The following is a 14,475-nucleotide window of genomic DNA, read 5'->3' as shown; positions in this document are numbered from 1 at the left end:
CCATTTAAGAGCAATTTAATCTAGACTCTGGATTCATCTTCTAAGACTCCTGAGCTGTTTCAGGGTTAGGTTTACAGATTAAGGGTTGGGAAGTAGAGAGACTGCAGCCTAACAAAGTGAATCAGTATCTGTGGAAGACAAGTAGGTATCCAGCATGCTTAGCTGCCAAATACACACATGCATGCGTACATACGTACATACACAGATACACACACACAACACACAGTTGCAAAAATATCCTCTGGGCTATGACTTTCGCCACAAAGCAACCAAAACAGTAAGTATATGAATTTTCTGTAAATATAGAACTTTGGTTCCTAGTACTGATGCTATGTGTGTGGTATATACACATACACACACATACACAATTATATATCACTTTTTCACTTAGATCTCAAAATTCTTTACAATAATTAACTTATTTTTCATCATTTTCTTCTAAATTTCATCTGGATAAAAAACTGCTGAGGTGGGAATTCCTTCCACTAGTACAGATTGCCAACATGTCTGTAACTTATAGCCTTAGAAAATCATCTAGGGTCCTGACTTGCCGACTGTCATATGGTGAGTGTGCGTGTCAGACACAGGACTCGAACACAGATTATTCTGACTCGAAGGCTAGGTCCTCAATCCAATACCCTAGGCGACCTCTCTGATGTCTATACCACCCTTAAAATCCCCAAACTCTTGCCTCACCTTTCCATTTTGTGGAATGGGGAAATTAAGATAATAAGGTTTATAAGGAATTTAGGACAGCTAAGTAGTGCAGTAGATTAAGCACTGGGCTTGGAATCAGAAGATTCAATCTTCATGAGTTCAAATCCAACCTCAGACACTTAGTAGCTGTGTGACCCTGGGTAAATCACTTAACTCTGTTTGCCTTAGTTCTTCATCTATAAAATGGGCTGGAGAAAGAAATAGCAAAACACTCCTGTATCTTTGCCAAGAAAACCCAAAATGGGGCACAAAGAGTTGAAGACAACTGAGGCAACTCAACAATAATGTAAAGAGTTTGCCCAACGTTACATATAATAATTAACTTGAAAAAAAAAGTTTCTTTCATGGCCCTCACTTTAAAAACACTTCCCAACAGGGAAGCTTTAAAGAATACTTCTCTTTATCAAAGAGCTGTACACACCTCTGTTGTTTCTTCAGAGAAAGCCTGCAGGATATCAGTCTGCCTGGTGTAGTTCCCATTGGCGTCCTGTAATCCTTGGAGAATTCGCTCTCTCAGAACCAGAACAGAGACCCGCAACTGGTGCCAGAGGAGCTGGACTGTGTGGATGTCAACTATCACATTGACAGAGTAGGACAGAAGTTTCAGGGAAAATTCAGTTTCTAGGAGGGCATGGATTTGCTCGACATGATCAGAGATGTCTTCACATATGTCCTGTAAGAGAGAGAGAGAGAGAGAGAGAGAATGAGAATAATTTGAGTTCATTGGACGAGGTACAAGAAGACAGTCAACCCTCCATCTGACATCACCTATCAAGACTTAAGTCAATACAGATCTCGGGTTATTGCAGATCTGGCATTTGGTCTTTTGTTACTACCTTGGGTAGGATTCATATTTGCAGCGTCCACACTGTTGGATCTGTACCCTCAAGCAGGCACGAAGGTAAACGAATCTCTTCCTTAAACCACAAAAGCCTTGCTAGCTATTGTTTCTTATGGGCAAAATGAAAGGTCAGCTGAGGTGAAGGCTCACTCAGTGAATGCCTTTGCTATTTTCTCTCTACTGTTTAGGCATTCAGCAACGAAGCCAGTAAGTGTGCTGTTTGCCAGGCTGTTTGCAGCGGGGTGGCTAAACGGGGCACTATATGTGTCAACATAAGAAGATCATCATCCAACGACCTTTTTGCCATCAGAAAGTCAGTTGAGAATGAATGCTCAATTCATCCATGAAAGATTTGCCACGCTGTCCCTCACAGAGGTACTTCCTAAAAATTAGATTCATGGCAGGTAGCTAAACTTCTAAGCATGATTTGCAAGATGAATTATGACTTTTTAAAGCAATAAGATGCTCTGCAAAAGCTCTCAGAAGTATCAGAAGGGCTGGGAGATGCCATTCCAAAGACATTGCTGTAGGAGGATTGAATTTTATTTTTTCATATGACTATCGCCACATTTTCAATCTTTGTCTGCCCAAGAGCATAATAAATTTAAATGTACCCCCTCCCTCCCATCTTAATAGATAGATATAATTAGGTCTACCAAATTTCCACAGTACTAATATGGTCCAGTGACTTCAATTATTCAATTTGTCAAGGTAGTTAGTTTAAAGTTTGGTCGTGTGAGAGAAAGAGAGAAAGAGAGTGCATGTGTGTGTGCGTGCGTGTGTGTGTGTGTGTGTGTTTGGGGGGAGGAGTTTGAAAGAATTTGTGATTTCGTTAATATGAGGAACTCTCAGTAAGGAAATTCAATTTCTGTGTTTTGGAAATGACTGTCTCCCATTCCCAGATTGTACTACCTCTTCACTTTTATCGCTTAGAATCTCTATTTTCCTTCAAAACTTAATTAAAGTTAAGTTTTGGCATCTTCTCTATGATACGTGTGTGTTGATCACTCCCCTGCTGTTTGTATCTCTCCCTATAAATTACCTTATGTAATCATTTTTCATAGACTTATATATATGTACATGTTGTCTCCCCCTATAGAATGTTAGCTCTCTTAGAGTAAATATCTATTTCATTTTTGTCTCTATATTCCCAGTACCACGGAGTAGGCACTTAATAAATGATTGGTTGATTAAAGTCTTACGGAGTTATCTGAGGCAATGAAAGTTGTAGTGACTTGCCCATTTGACACCAAGGTCTTCTTAATTCCAAGGGTAGCCCTTTACCATTTTTCCAAGCTACTGTTGATAGCTAAGAACTTCAGGTGACTTGAAAACATTCCCAGATAGAAAAATCCCTTTTTTTGCTGGGTATTATACACAAAAGTCACTTAATAAGCATTTAAAATTTAACTGAAATTTTTCCATGATAAAAGAAAAGGAGATTTTTTTCACTATTTTTATATAAGCCTAAAATCTCTAAGACTTGATTGACTTCACCATCACAAATGATAAAGTAGCTCTCTTAACCCAGCCAGAGATGCCTACTTAAATTACAAATTAAAATTCCATTACTAATGATATAATGTTAGAATAAATATAGATATTACCTAATAACTAGAAAAATAACAAGTAAAAACTATAAATTTGGGAGGGAAACCCTGTGACAAATGCCTGAGACATTAAGAAATAATAACTATGTTATACATTCAATTAATACTGCAAAATTGGCTCCTGAGAAGAAATAATAATTGTTTAAAACTACAATATTAAACACATTAACAAATTTAACGAAATAAAGTTTTGAAACTGCTTAGGAGGAATTTGGAAAGTTTGGTTATTAGTTGTTGTGACCTAAATAAAATGGTCTAATTAAAATGTAAATGCCATTTTCTCCATCCTCAGAGAACAGTTTATAATAATTTTGGAGAGAAAAATGAAATAAATACATTACCGATTCTAAAATGTTACAGATGGAAGAGACGTTATAAATCAAGTGTTCCTACCCCTTGTTTTATGGATGAAGACATTAAGGCCAAGGGAAGTTAAGATACTCTGCCAACAGTTCACACATCAGTTTAATTGTGGCAGAGCCAGGTCTAGAACCAAGATTTTCTTGACTTCAATTCTACGGTCTTTCCAATATGTCACAGAATCAAAACATTCACATCAGCCAACTTACCCAATGGCAAGAAAACCGGCAAGTCTGGACCATAGAGTGTTTGAAGGAGAATAATGCATACTAAGCCTGGATAGGTAGATTGGAGCCAGATTACAAAAAGTCTTTAAAAGTCAAACAAATGAATTTGTATTTTATCCAAGACATAAGTAAGGTGCTTCTGTGCTAGAGCTGGGCAGCTACGTGGCTCCATGGATAGAGTGCTGGATGTGGAGTCAGGAACACTCATCTTTCTAAAATCAAATTTGGCATCACACATTTACTAACTTTGTGACCCTGGGCAAGTCACTTAACCCTGTTTGCTTCAGTTTCCTTATCTGTAAAATGAGCTGGAGAAGGAAATGGCGATCCACTCCAGTACCTTTGCCAAGAACCCCTGTCCCCAGGGTGGGAGTGGGGTGTCATGAAGAATAAGATACAATTGAAAAACAACTAAAACAACAACAGACTAAGAATAATCTTGCTTTTGTTTTTGTATGCTCAACATTCTGCCTCATACACAAATGTGTGTTGATTGATTGTTTCATACAGGAAAAAAAAAGAATTAGAGAAGCTACTAGACATCTAAAGGAATAATAGAGTTGACCCTAAGAAGCTAAAGAGGCTAAAGCCAGTAAAGATTTTTAAGATTTTTTTCCTGGACTTCATGATATCAAGAATCCCATCATTCTACAAGATGAAATCAATACAGAAACTGACACCTCCTTAGCCCCACCCATTCCCAGGTCCCCCCTCTCTCTCTCTGGTTGGAGGAGGTGGGAGATAGATATCTGGGAGCTCCTCCCTCATCCTCCATTTAAGGGTGGGAACCATGGAGTCTTCCCTATAATTTCTCATCCAGCTACATTTTCTAGACTTCGTCATCTCCAGAAAGTCATCATTCTGAAAGATGAAATCATTACTCTTTTCCCTTACTATGCCACTCTATTTACTACCTGAAAAAATAGCTATAAGAAAATATGTCAAAAGCAAAATATAACAAATTTCAAGAGATTTTTATACACCTAATGAGTACTTAAGAATTTCAAATGCACAACTAGTATTTGGGAACACTTTTCGGGACCATGTGCCAAACTCTAAGCCTGACATGATCTAGACTCCTGTTGTTCAGGGTTTCATTGGATTATATCTCTCCTGAGAAGCCCAGAAGCCCAGGGGCTGAAGTTGTTCTGAATGCATTTCTAGTTCTATTGCCATATTTCTTGGTCTAACTCCCTCTAATTTATTCCTTCCTTCATAGAATCGGAAGGGACATTATTGGTCATCTAATCCAATAAAATTATTTTGGAGAAAAGTAAAGTGATTTGCTCAAAGTTATATAGCTAATGAGTTGGAAATATGAGCACTCAAACTCAAATCTGCTGGCTCTGAATTCAGTTCTTTATCTACTCCTTCAGGATGCCCTGTAGCCCTTTCCTCTAGCTGACTTAAGGTCCAACCCAGTTCTGTTTTTTTTCCAGTCATTATTGCATGTCCTTATAGACCTCTGAAAGCATAACAACAAGTGATATGTCATAGGAACCTGTTAGTTCTAAAAGAACAATGTTAAAAATAGACAGCTTGCTGAATGACAAAGTTCCACAATGGTGGTGAATGGTGAATGGTGAAGTTCCACAAAATTAATGTTTGTTTATATTGTTTGCTTACGTATTAATGACATTTGTATTATTGACATCTTAGAAAATAGTGATGTCAGAGCAACAGTATGTGAAGTGTGATGGAATACATAATAATGAGTGACCTATCTGCCATAAATTTCACATTGACTTTACAATGCTGAAACACACAGATAAGAGGCTTGGCTACTACAGACCTGTGAAGAAAACATCTTTCTGCAGGTTTACATTAGAAAAAAATTCCACTCTATTAACTTTGTCCACTTACATTTTCATCTGGTTCAGGCCACCAGTTTGGCTGGCCCTGTGTGGCCCACCTCAAGTTTGATACTGTTGATATAAAGGACATCATCACAGAAGTATCAGACCAGAAAAATGGGTTTGTAATGTCACAAGCAAAGAAATAAATGAGGACACTGTGTGCCAGTAGTATGCAGACAATAAGAGATCTAGAGCAAGCATTCTTTACTTTTTTGGAGTGACAGACATTGGGCGAACTGGTGAAGCTTTCTAAAAATAATATTTTTAAATGCATAAAATAAAATACATAGAAATACAAAGGAAACAAGTCATACTGATACATAGTTTTTGAAAAATTTTTCAAACAAGTTGTCAGATCCCAGTTTAAGAACCCTTGACCTATAAGAAGATCTTTAGCATGTAGAATCAATGAGAGATTTGTGGGAGAACATGGACCAAGGCTGTAGAAAATAAGAAAGTGTGGCTGGCCTATGATCTGGAGAGAATGTCTACATTGAAAAGTCATAGATCCATCAAAGGATTGAAAAGCCATTCCTAAAAATCCCAACAACCCTTCTTGATGCATCTTTCAGAGGCAGGTTGAAGATACTGGAAACCATGCCACCTGCAAGCTTAGGGATAGCAATTCTCACTCTGGAGCCTAATATAGGTAGGATTTGGGAAACAAAAGTAAAAAGAAGTGTAGTGGAGGATCTCCAGGGCACATCTCAAATCAGTTTCTCATTAATTTTTGAATTATAAAGATGAAGTTTTAAAGGGGCAGCATGACCAAAAACCTCTATCAGGCCTGGTATATTCAAATGCAAATATTACTTATGTATGACTCTCATGCTCAATAAAACATGTTAGTATATTTAAGAAAATAATATATGTTTTCAGGATGGTACTGGTGACTGCTTAGTCCTCAGATTGTTGTAAACCTTCAACATCGCGATTTTCTAAGAAATTGCAAGTAACAATTTGTAAGGGCATAACACTAATAAAACTGTAATAATCAGTTGTAATTTTATGACTTCAGTGCTATTATCTTGCAAGCATAAAAGAAAATGAGGCCATCCAGAGATCATTTCAGAATGAATTAAAGAAAATGGCAATGCACAGAAATGCCGCTTCACTGTTACGTAAGGTTCCCCCCCTCCGCCATAACTGCCAAGGTATTCAGGGGTGACTAGAATGACTGCAAATCTTTTTTAAATTGCATATACACACAAATGAACACACACACATACACACATACTCACTCATATATCATAAACTGTACTGAAGCATCTTGAGATCAGAACTGTTTTTAGAAAAAGTATTACATAGGCCAAACTGCCAAATGTCCACATCACTCAAGCTTTCAGACACCTTCTGAGCCTCAAATGAACAGCTGCTCTTGTCTGTTAGGAAGGCAAAGGTTCCTCCATGGTTACTAAAGTAGTCCTGTTACAAACATTGATGGGAACCAAGGTTGGATACAAATACACTCTTCAGGGGCCTGCCTGGATTTTGCTTGTTTGTTTAGGTTGCTGTTGTTGGTGGGGTGTGTGTGTGTGTGTGTGTGTGTGTGTGTGTGTGTGTGTGTGTGCGCATGTATGTGTTGTATGTTGAGGATCCAAGTTCTTTGAAATAGGAATGCGCATGCATACATTGGACAGACATATATACACATACACATGTATAGACATATGTATTATATATGTATTTATGCATGTGTACACATACACACGTGTGTATACATATATGTTTTTGCCCCAATTTTTCCAGAAAAAAATATGAGGTTGTTAAGATAACTGTGTTATTTTAGATACTGGTCTATAGCCAAGGTGGAAATAAATAAACCATAACTCCTATGCAGAGCTGTAGCCAGGATGCTTGCCAAGAAAACACCAAATGGGTTCATGAAGAGATCACAACTGAAATAAGTGAACAACAACAAAGCCAGGATGAGGCTATCAGGACTTTACTCGAGGGTGGATGGTTGTCCAGGGGAAAAAAACCTGCATGGAGATTGTATTGTTCTAAACCAGAAGTGCATGAACTTGTTTGTATTTATTAACATTTGGATAACTTATTTAAACATAACTGGTTTCTTTTATATTTCTGTGCATTGTATTTTATGCATTTAAAAACATTATTCAGGGAAGGGGTCCATAGGCTTCACCAGACTGCCAAAGGTGTGCCTGATGCAAGAGCGGTAACGAGCCCCTGCTATATACTAAGGAAGGGAGGTGTGTCTCAGGGCCTGGAGATGAGACTGGGATGGAGGGAGCAATGGATACCATAGGACCATCACAGTACAAGATGAGAAGCTTGATTGACTCATGAGATTCCTGAATAAATGGCAATTTCTCGTCTGCCTTATAGGTAGAGAGGGAGATGGGCCCTGACCCAGCAAACCTTTATCTTCATCTAAAGAGCCCATCACTGTGTCTAGCCAGTGGGTCTTCTCAGTGCCAAGAGTGATGGCCCAAGGGCTGACTCATAGACGTCTTGCTGACTGGAGAGAAGAGACAATGACTATTCTGTAGAAAATGGAAGCCTTGGAGAGGGGGATAGCAGGGGAAGGGAAGCTATCACTCCTGCTGGAGGATCATGGTTTCCTGGCATCGCCTCTTCTCTTCTAATACTGGGGACTTTATCTTTTCCTAGTCTTCTCAAACTTTTCTGAGGTCCAAAACCCAGGGCCTGGCAACAGGACCAGTATGAAAGTGTAGTGGGGCTCTGTGAACAGTAAGACAGAGAAATTCCAAGCAAGGAAATTCAAGTGAGGGATCCTGCCCCCCAGAAAACCTATGAAAAGACATGCCACTGCTTTTCCAATGCCCCTCCCTAAGTGACTTGTTCTGAATCATGACACTCATGACTACTACCCAGAAAAAAAAAAACAGGTAACCCTGTGCTCCCCAAAGAGACTGAGTATTAGCAACCTGGCTACAAAAGTGGTAGACTGAGGAGTCAGGAGAACTAGGTCCCCTCTTTTAACATTCACTCTAATCCTTTTTCTTCTCCTATATAATGTTGGACAAGGTAATTTTTAAGGTTCCTCCCAGGTTTAACTATGAATCTATGAAATCCAGTTTCTACTTTACTGGATCCCTCAAACTCTTTCCCTACTTCCACTTCTCACCTCAATTTCAGAGTTGAATGAGCTTCCCTCTATGATCTTGGGAGGTCACTTCTCTAGGACCTCAGTTCCCACTTTTGTAAAATCAAGGAGCTGGAATTGATGATCTCTAAAGTCTCTTCCAGTTTTAATATGAAACTTTGAGAATCTGGAGGTAAGAGTTGCACCTAACTCCACATCATATAATTTATAAAGTTCTTTTTATCTTTTAAGAATTTGCTTTAGTAGCTCTGAAAACAGCTACATAAAACCCCTGAAGCTTGGCACACTGCACCCTCCACACTGGAAGCAGAGCCCTACTTTAACAAAGAGCTAAAAAGTCAAGTAATTGGCTGGGAAAATGAGCAAACAGCAGAAAATTCAAGACTGCATAATCTTACTTTGGTGACAAGGAAGATCAAAACATAGACTCCGAAGAAGACAACAAAGTCAAATCTCCTATATCCAAAGCCTCCAAGAAAAATGTGAATTGTTCTCAGGCCAGGAAGAGCTCAAAAAGGATTTTTAAAATCAAGTAAGAGAAGTAGAGGAAAAATTGGGAAGAGAAATGAGAGTGATGCAAGAAAATCACAAACAAGCTTGCTAAAGGAGACTCCAAAAAATGCTGAAGAAAGTAACATTTTAAAAGATAGACTAACCCAAATGGCAAAAGAGGTCCAAAAAGCTGAAAAATGCCTTAAAAAGTAGAATTGGCCAAATGGAAAAGGAAGTCCAAAAGCTCACTGAAGAAAATACTTCCTTAAAAATTAGAACGGAACAAATGGAAGCTAGTGACTTTATGAGAAATCAAGAAATTGAAAAAAAACCCAAAAGAACGAAAAAATAGAAGGCAATGTGAAATATCTCATTGGAAAAACAACTGACCTGGAAAATAGATCCAGGAGAGAGAATTTAAAAATTATTGAACTACCTGAAAGCTCTAATCAAAAAAAAGAGCCTAGACATCATCTTTCAAGAAATTATCAAGGGAAACTGCCCTGATATTCTAGAACCAGAGGGCAAACTAGAAATTAAAAGAATCTACCAATCACCTCCTGAAAGAGATCCCAAAAGGAAAACTCCTAGGAATATTATAGCCAAGTCCCAGAGTGCCCAGGTCAAGGAGAAAATATTGCAAGCAGCCAGAATGAAACAATTCAAGTATTGTGGAAACACAATCAAGTTAACACAAGATTTAGCAGCTTCTACATTAAGGGTCCAGAAGGCATGGAGTATGATATTCCAGAGGTCAAAAGAGACAGGATTAAAACCAAGAATCACCTACTCAGCAAAACTGAGTATAATCCTTCAGGGGAAAAAATGGATATCCAGTGAAACAGAGGACTTTCAAGCATTCTTGATGAAAAGACCAGAGTTGAATAGAAAATTTGACTTTCAAATACAAGACTCAAGAGAAGCATGAAAAGGTAAACAGGAAAGAGAAATCATAAGGGACTTATTAAGGTTGAACTGTTTACATTCCTACATGGAAAGATATTTGTAACTCATGAGACCTTTGTCAGTATTAGGGTAGTTGGAGGGAATATATATAGACAGAGGGCACAGGGTTAGTTGAATATGAAGGGATGGTATCTAAAAAATAAAATTAAGGGGTGAGAGAGAGGAATGTACTAGGAGAAAGAGAAAGGGAGAGGTAGAATGGGGTAAATTATCTCACATAAAAGAGACAAGAAAAAGCTTTTACAGTGGAGGGGGAAAAGGGGGAGGTGAGAAGGAATGAATGAACTAATTTACTCTCATCAGATTTGGCTTAAAAAGGGAATAACATACACACTCAATGGAATATGGAAATCTATCTTACCCTACAGGAAAGTAGAGGGGAAGGGCATAAGAGAGGGAGGGGGTGATAGAAAGGAGGGCAGGTTGGAGGAGAGGGTAATCAGAAGCAAACACTTTTGAGGAGGGACAGGGTCAAAGGAGAGAATAGAATAAATGGGGGGGGCAGGATAGGATGGAGGTAAATATAATTAGTCTTTCACAATATGACTATTATGAGAGTGTTTTATTTGACTATGCATGTATAACCTATATCAAATTGCTTGCCTTCTCAATGAGGGTGAGTGGGGAGGGAGGAAGGGAGAGAATTTGTAACGCAAGGTGTTAAAAATTGTTTTTACATGCAACTGGGAAAAAAAGATACACAGGCAATGGGGTATAGAAATGTATCTTACCCTACAGGAAAACAGAAGGGGAAGGGGATAAGAGAAGGTGGGAGTGATAGAAGGGAGGACAGATTGGCGAAGGGGTAATTAGAATGCATGCTGTTGGGGCAGCTAGGTGGCATAGTGGATAGAGCACTGGCCCTGAAGCCAGGAGGACCCGAGTTCAAATCCAGCCTCAGACCAAACACTTCATACTTACTAGTTGTGTGACCCTGGGCAAGTCACTTAACCCCAATTGCCAAAAAAAAAAAAAGAATGCATGCTGTTATGGGGTGGGGGGAGGGGAAAGATGGGGAGAGAATTTGGAACTCAAAATCTTGTGGAAGTGAATGTTGAAAACTAACAATAAATAAATAAATAAATGGGGGGGGGAAGAATTTGCTTTGAAAGACAAAACCAGATTTCTTTATAATGGAGTTTTCACCCAGCAGATTTGTTAATTGAGAGAATCACTGCAAAGCCCCAGTTAAAGCCTATGACTTATTTCTGAGAAGGAAAACCCATCAGAGCCTAGAAAAATAACCTTCAGGTGGTAGGGAGAAGTATTTCTCTAATTAAGCATGATCAATACTCAATTGCATTTTGAACTCTGAGTTCTATTTAAGGAAAGGAAACTTAAGGAAAACTCATTGATGGAGGAATCCCAGTCAGCTACTGCCACAACTCCAGGCATCATGCCTGGAAGTTGGCACAGGAATTGCCTCAGAAGGTGAGTGCAACCCTACCCATGCACAGTTCAAAAGCTACCAAATCTTCAAATCAATCCTTGCAGCTGGTTGAAAGTCAACCTGACTTGCTCTTCTGCTCAGAGTATCATTTATCTGCATGAGAATTTATAGTGAATGATGGTTATAGACAAGAAAGACCTACAGGAACTGAGCCAGAATGAAAAAAGCAGATCCAAGAAAACAAAATAAACAACGACCACAACAATGCTCATGGAAAGAACAATGATCACAAAATAACTGAATATGAATGTTACAAAATTGCAAGGGCCCCAAAGAAGAAATATGAGAAGACACTCTCCCTCCACCTCCTTCTTCCTGACCACAGCCTCCTTCAATCTGTCCTCCCTTATATCAGTCCCCTTCCCTTTTCTTCCTTCTTTCCCCTACTATTTCTCTATATTCCTCTACTATTTTTTCTCCCTTCTGCCCTTCCTTCTATCTACCCCCTCCCTTTTATTTCCCCTTTCCCTGATTACTTCCTATAGGGTAAGTATACCTCCTTCTTTGCACAGGTCCATCCATGGATTTGGAACACTGAGCATATTTTTAGATTTTTTTAGATGCATTGATTGACTTTGTTGATTTTTTTCTCTTTTGATTTTTTTCAAAAATATTTTTTCATGTGAAATGGTGCTCTGGTAAGGGGAAAGAGGGAAATAATGAGAGAAATTTAAGTGATATAATACCAAAAGATATCAGCAAGCTTTTATTTTTCTCAGAGCTGAAACTGTCATAATTAATTCAATCAATTATATAAGCACCTATTCTACATAAAAGGAAGCTAAGGTATATGTTGGATTGAATGTTAGACTTGGACTCAGGAAGATCAGAGTTCAAATATAGTGCAAGAAACTCATTAGCTGTATGGCCATGAACAAATCACCTCACCTTTGTGTGCCTTAATTTCTTCATCTGTAAAATGGGTAAAATGGGACCTACCTCACAGGGTTACTGATAATACATATAAAATGTATCATATACATAATGAAATAATATACAAAATAAAATGCTTTGTAAAACTTAATGTGTTATATAAATATGATGATGGTGGTGGTGGTGGTGGTGGTGGTGGTGGTGGTGGTGATGGTGATGATGGAGGAAGTATGGCATAGTGGCTACAGAGCCTGCCTTGAAGCCAGGAAACCTGAGTTCAAGTTCTGCCCCTGATACATGTTGGTTCCCTGACCTTGGGCAAGTCAATTAACCCCTCAGTGCTTCAGTTTACTTTCTAAGATTATGCATTACAGAGAAGGTACCAATATACATTATTAGAGAAAGTATCTTCACCTGAAAGTTCCCTATGCCCATGAATCACAGGTGCATTTCCTATGTGTATCCCTATTGAGTACTACATTAGGAAGATTGTGGAGCAAGATACAAAGATAATTAAGACATGGGCTCTCACTCTCGTGAAAGTAAAATCAAATGGAAAGAATACAATGCATCCCAACTTAACAATAATGCCTAATAGAAGGTGTACATATGCATGTAATATCTGAAGAAGGAACCATTATTTCTGATGAGGTACATGAGGGAAAGTTTAACCAAGAGTAATATTCAAGCCAGATTTTTAAAAATAGTTTGGAATTTGGCCAAGCAGAGGCATCCTATGCATAAGTAATGAAACAAAGGAAAGAAAGTAGGAAAATATGGAAAATGTGGAATGATCATAGGATCAGAGATTTAGGGCTGGAAGAGATTCTAGTGACCATTTGGACCAACCAACCAGAGGCCTAGAAAGCATAAGGGAGTTGCTCAAAATACTAAGGTACTCAAGGTACTAGTCACAGATACTAGGTAGTGAGTTAGGGTTTGAACTCTGGACCTTTCATTTTAAATCTCCTTCCACTACGTCATTCTTTTGCTCCTACAACTTCCTAGTCTAGTTTGCCATAGATTTCATGGTACAGAACAGTGTACCATATGTGAGATATGGCAGGTTAGGGCTATATTTGATTATGAAGGGCTTTAGTTGCTAGAATGGGATTTTGTCCTTGATTGTGGAAGCCGTCAAGGGGCCATTTAAAAGGTTTGAGCAGAGGCATGGCCCAAACAGATCCAAGTATCAGAAAAATTAACATTGCATTGATTGAAGAATAGATTGAACCAACCAAAAGTAGATTGTCTCCAGAGTTGGCGAAATACCCCTTTTTGGATATGTTGGAGAAGTTAGTTATTTAGTCAATAAGCATTTGTTAAGCATTTACTATCTTCCAGGCACTGTGCTAAGTAAGCCTTCAGTATTTAAGGAAAGGTAAAAACTTGTCACCACCCACAAGTGCTCATGTTCTAATGGGGGAGGGAGCATGCTAATTATTATCTGTCTACAAGATAAATATATTTTGTTGTTATTAAGTCATTTTAGTCACATCCAATTCTTAGTGACCCTTTTTGGGGTTTTCTTGGCAAAGATACTGGAGTGGTTCGCCATTTCTTTCTCCAGCTCATTTTTCAGATGCGGAACTGAGGCAAACAGCATTAAGTGATGTATCCAGGGTCACACAGCTAGTGAATGTCGAAGACCAGATTTGAACTCAGGTCTTCCTAACTCCAGGCTCAGCATTCCATCCACTATGACACCTAGCTGCTGTATATGTAGTATAGAGGTAAATTATCCCAGAAAGCAGGGATTCTTAGGGGGCAGCTAGGTGGCGCAGTGGATAGAGCACCGCCCCTGAAATCAGGAGGACCTGAGTTCAAATTCAGCCTCAGACCAAATACTTGACACTTACTAGCTGTGTGACCCTGGGCAAGTCACTTAACCCCAATTGCCTAAAAATAAAAAAAGAAGGGACTCTTAGCTGGAAAAACCCAAAAATGCCTCCTGCAGAAACAGATTTGAGCTGAATCTTGAATGAGTCCAAG

General features: G+C 38.7%; 1 protein-coding gene across 1 annotated transcript in view; it reads right to left on the bottom strand.

Moving 5' to 3' along the window:
• The window catches only part of AKAP6 (A-kinase anchoring protein 6), a 470,308-nt gene that overhangs the window by 364,142 nt on the left and 91,691 nt on the right, over positions 1-14,475 (bottom strand). The window contains exon 3 of the mRNA XM_027870237.1: positions 1,139-1,390. Within this exon, the coding sequence (XP_027726038.1) occupies positions 1,139-1,390 (252 nt within the window). The remainder of the gene's footprint in view (positions 1-1,138; positions 1,391-14,475) is intronic.

The sequence above is a fragment of the Vombatus ursinus genome, unplaced genomic scaffold, assembly GCF_900497805.2.
Source record: "Vombatus ursinus unplaced genomic scaffold, bare-nosed wombat genome assembly UNPS02014794.1, whole genome shotgun sequence".
Lineage (NCBI taxonomy): Eukaryota > Metazoa > Chordata > Mammalia > Diprotodontia > Vombatidae > Vombatus > Vombatus ursinus.
The sequence above is the reverse complement of the archived record's forward strand: the minus strand, read 5'-3'. Positions and strand labels throughout refer to the sequence as shown.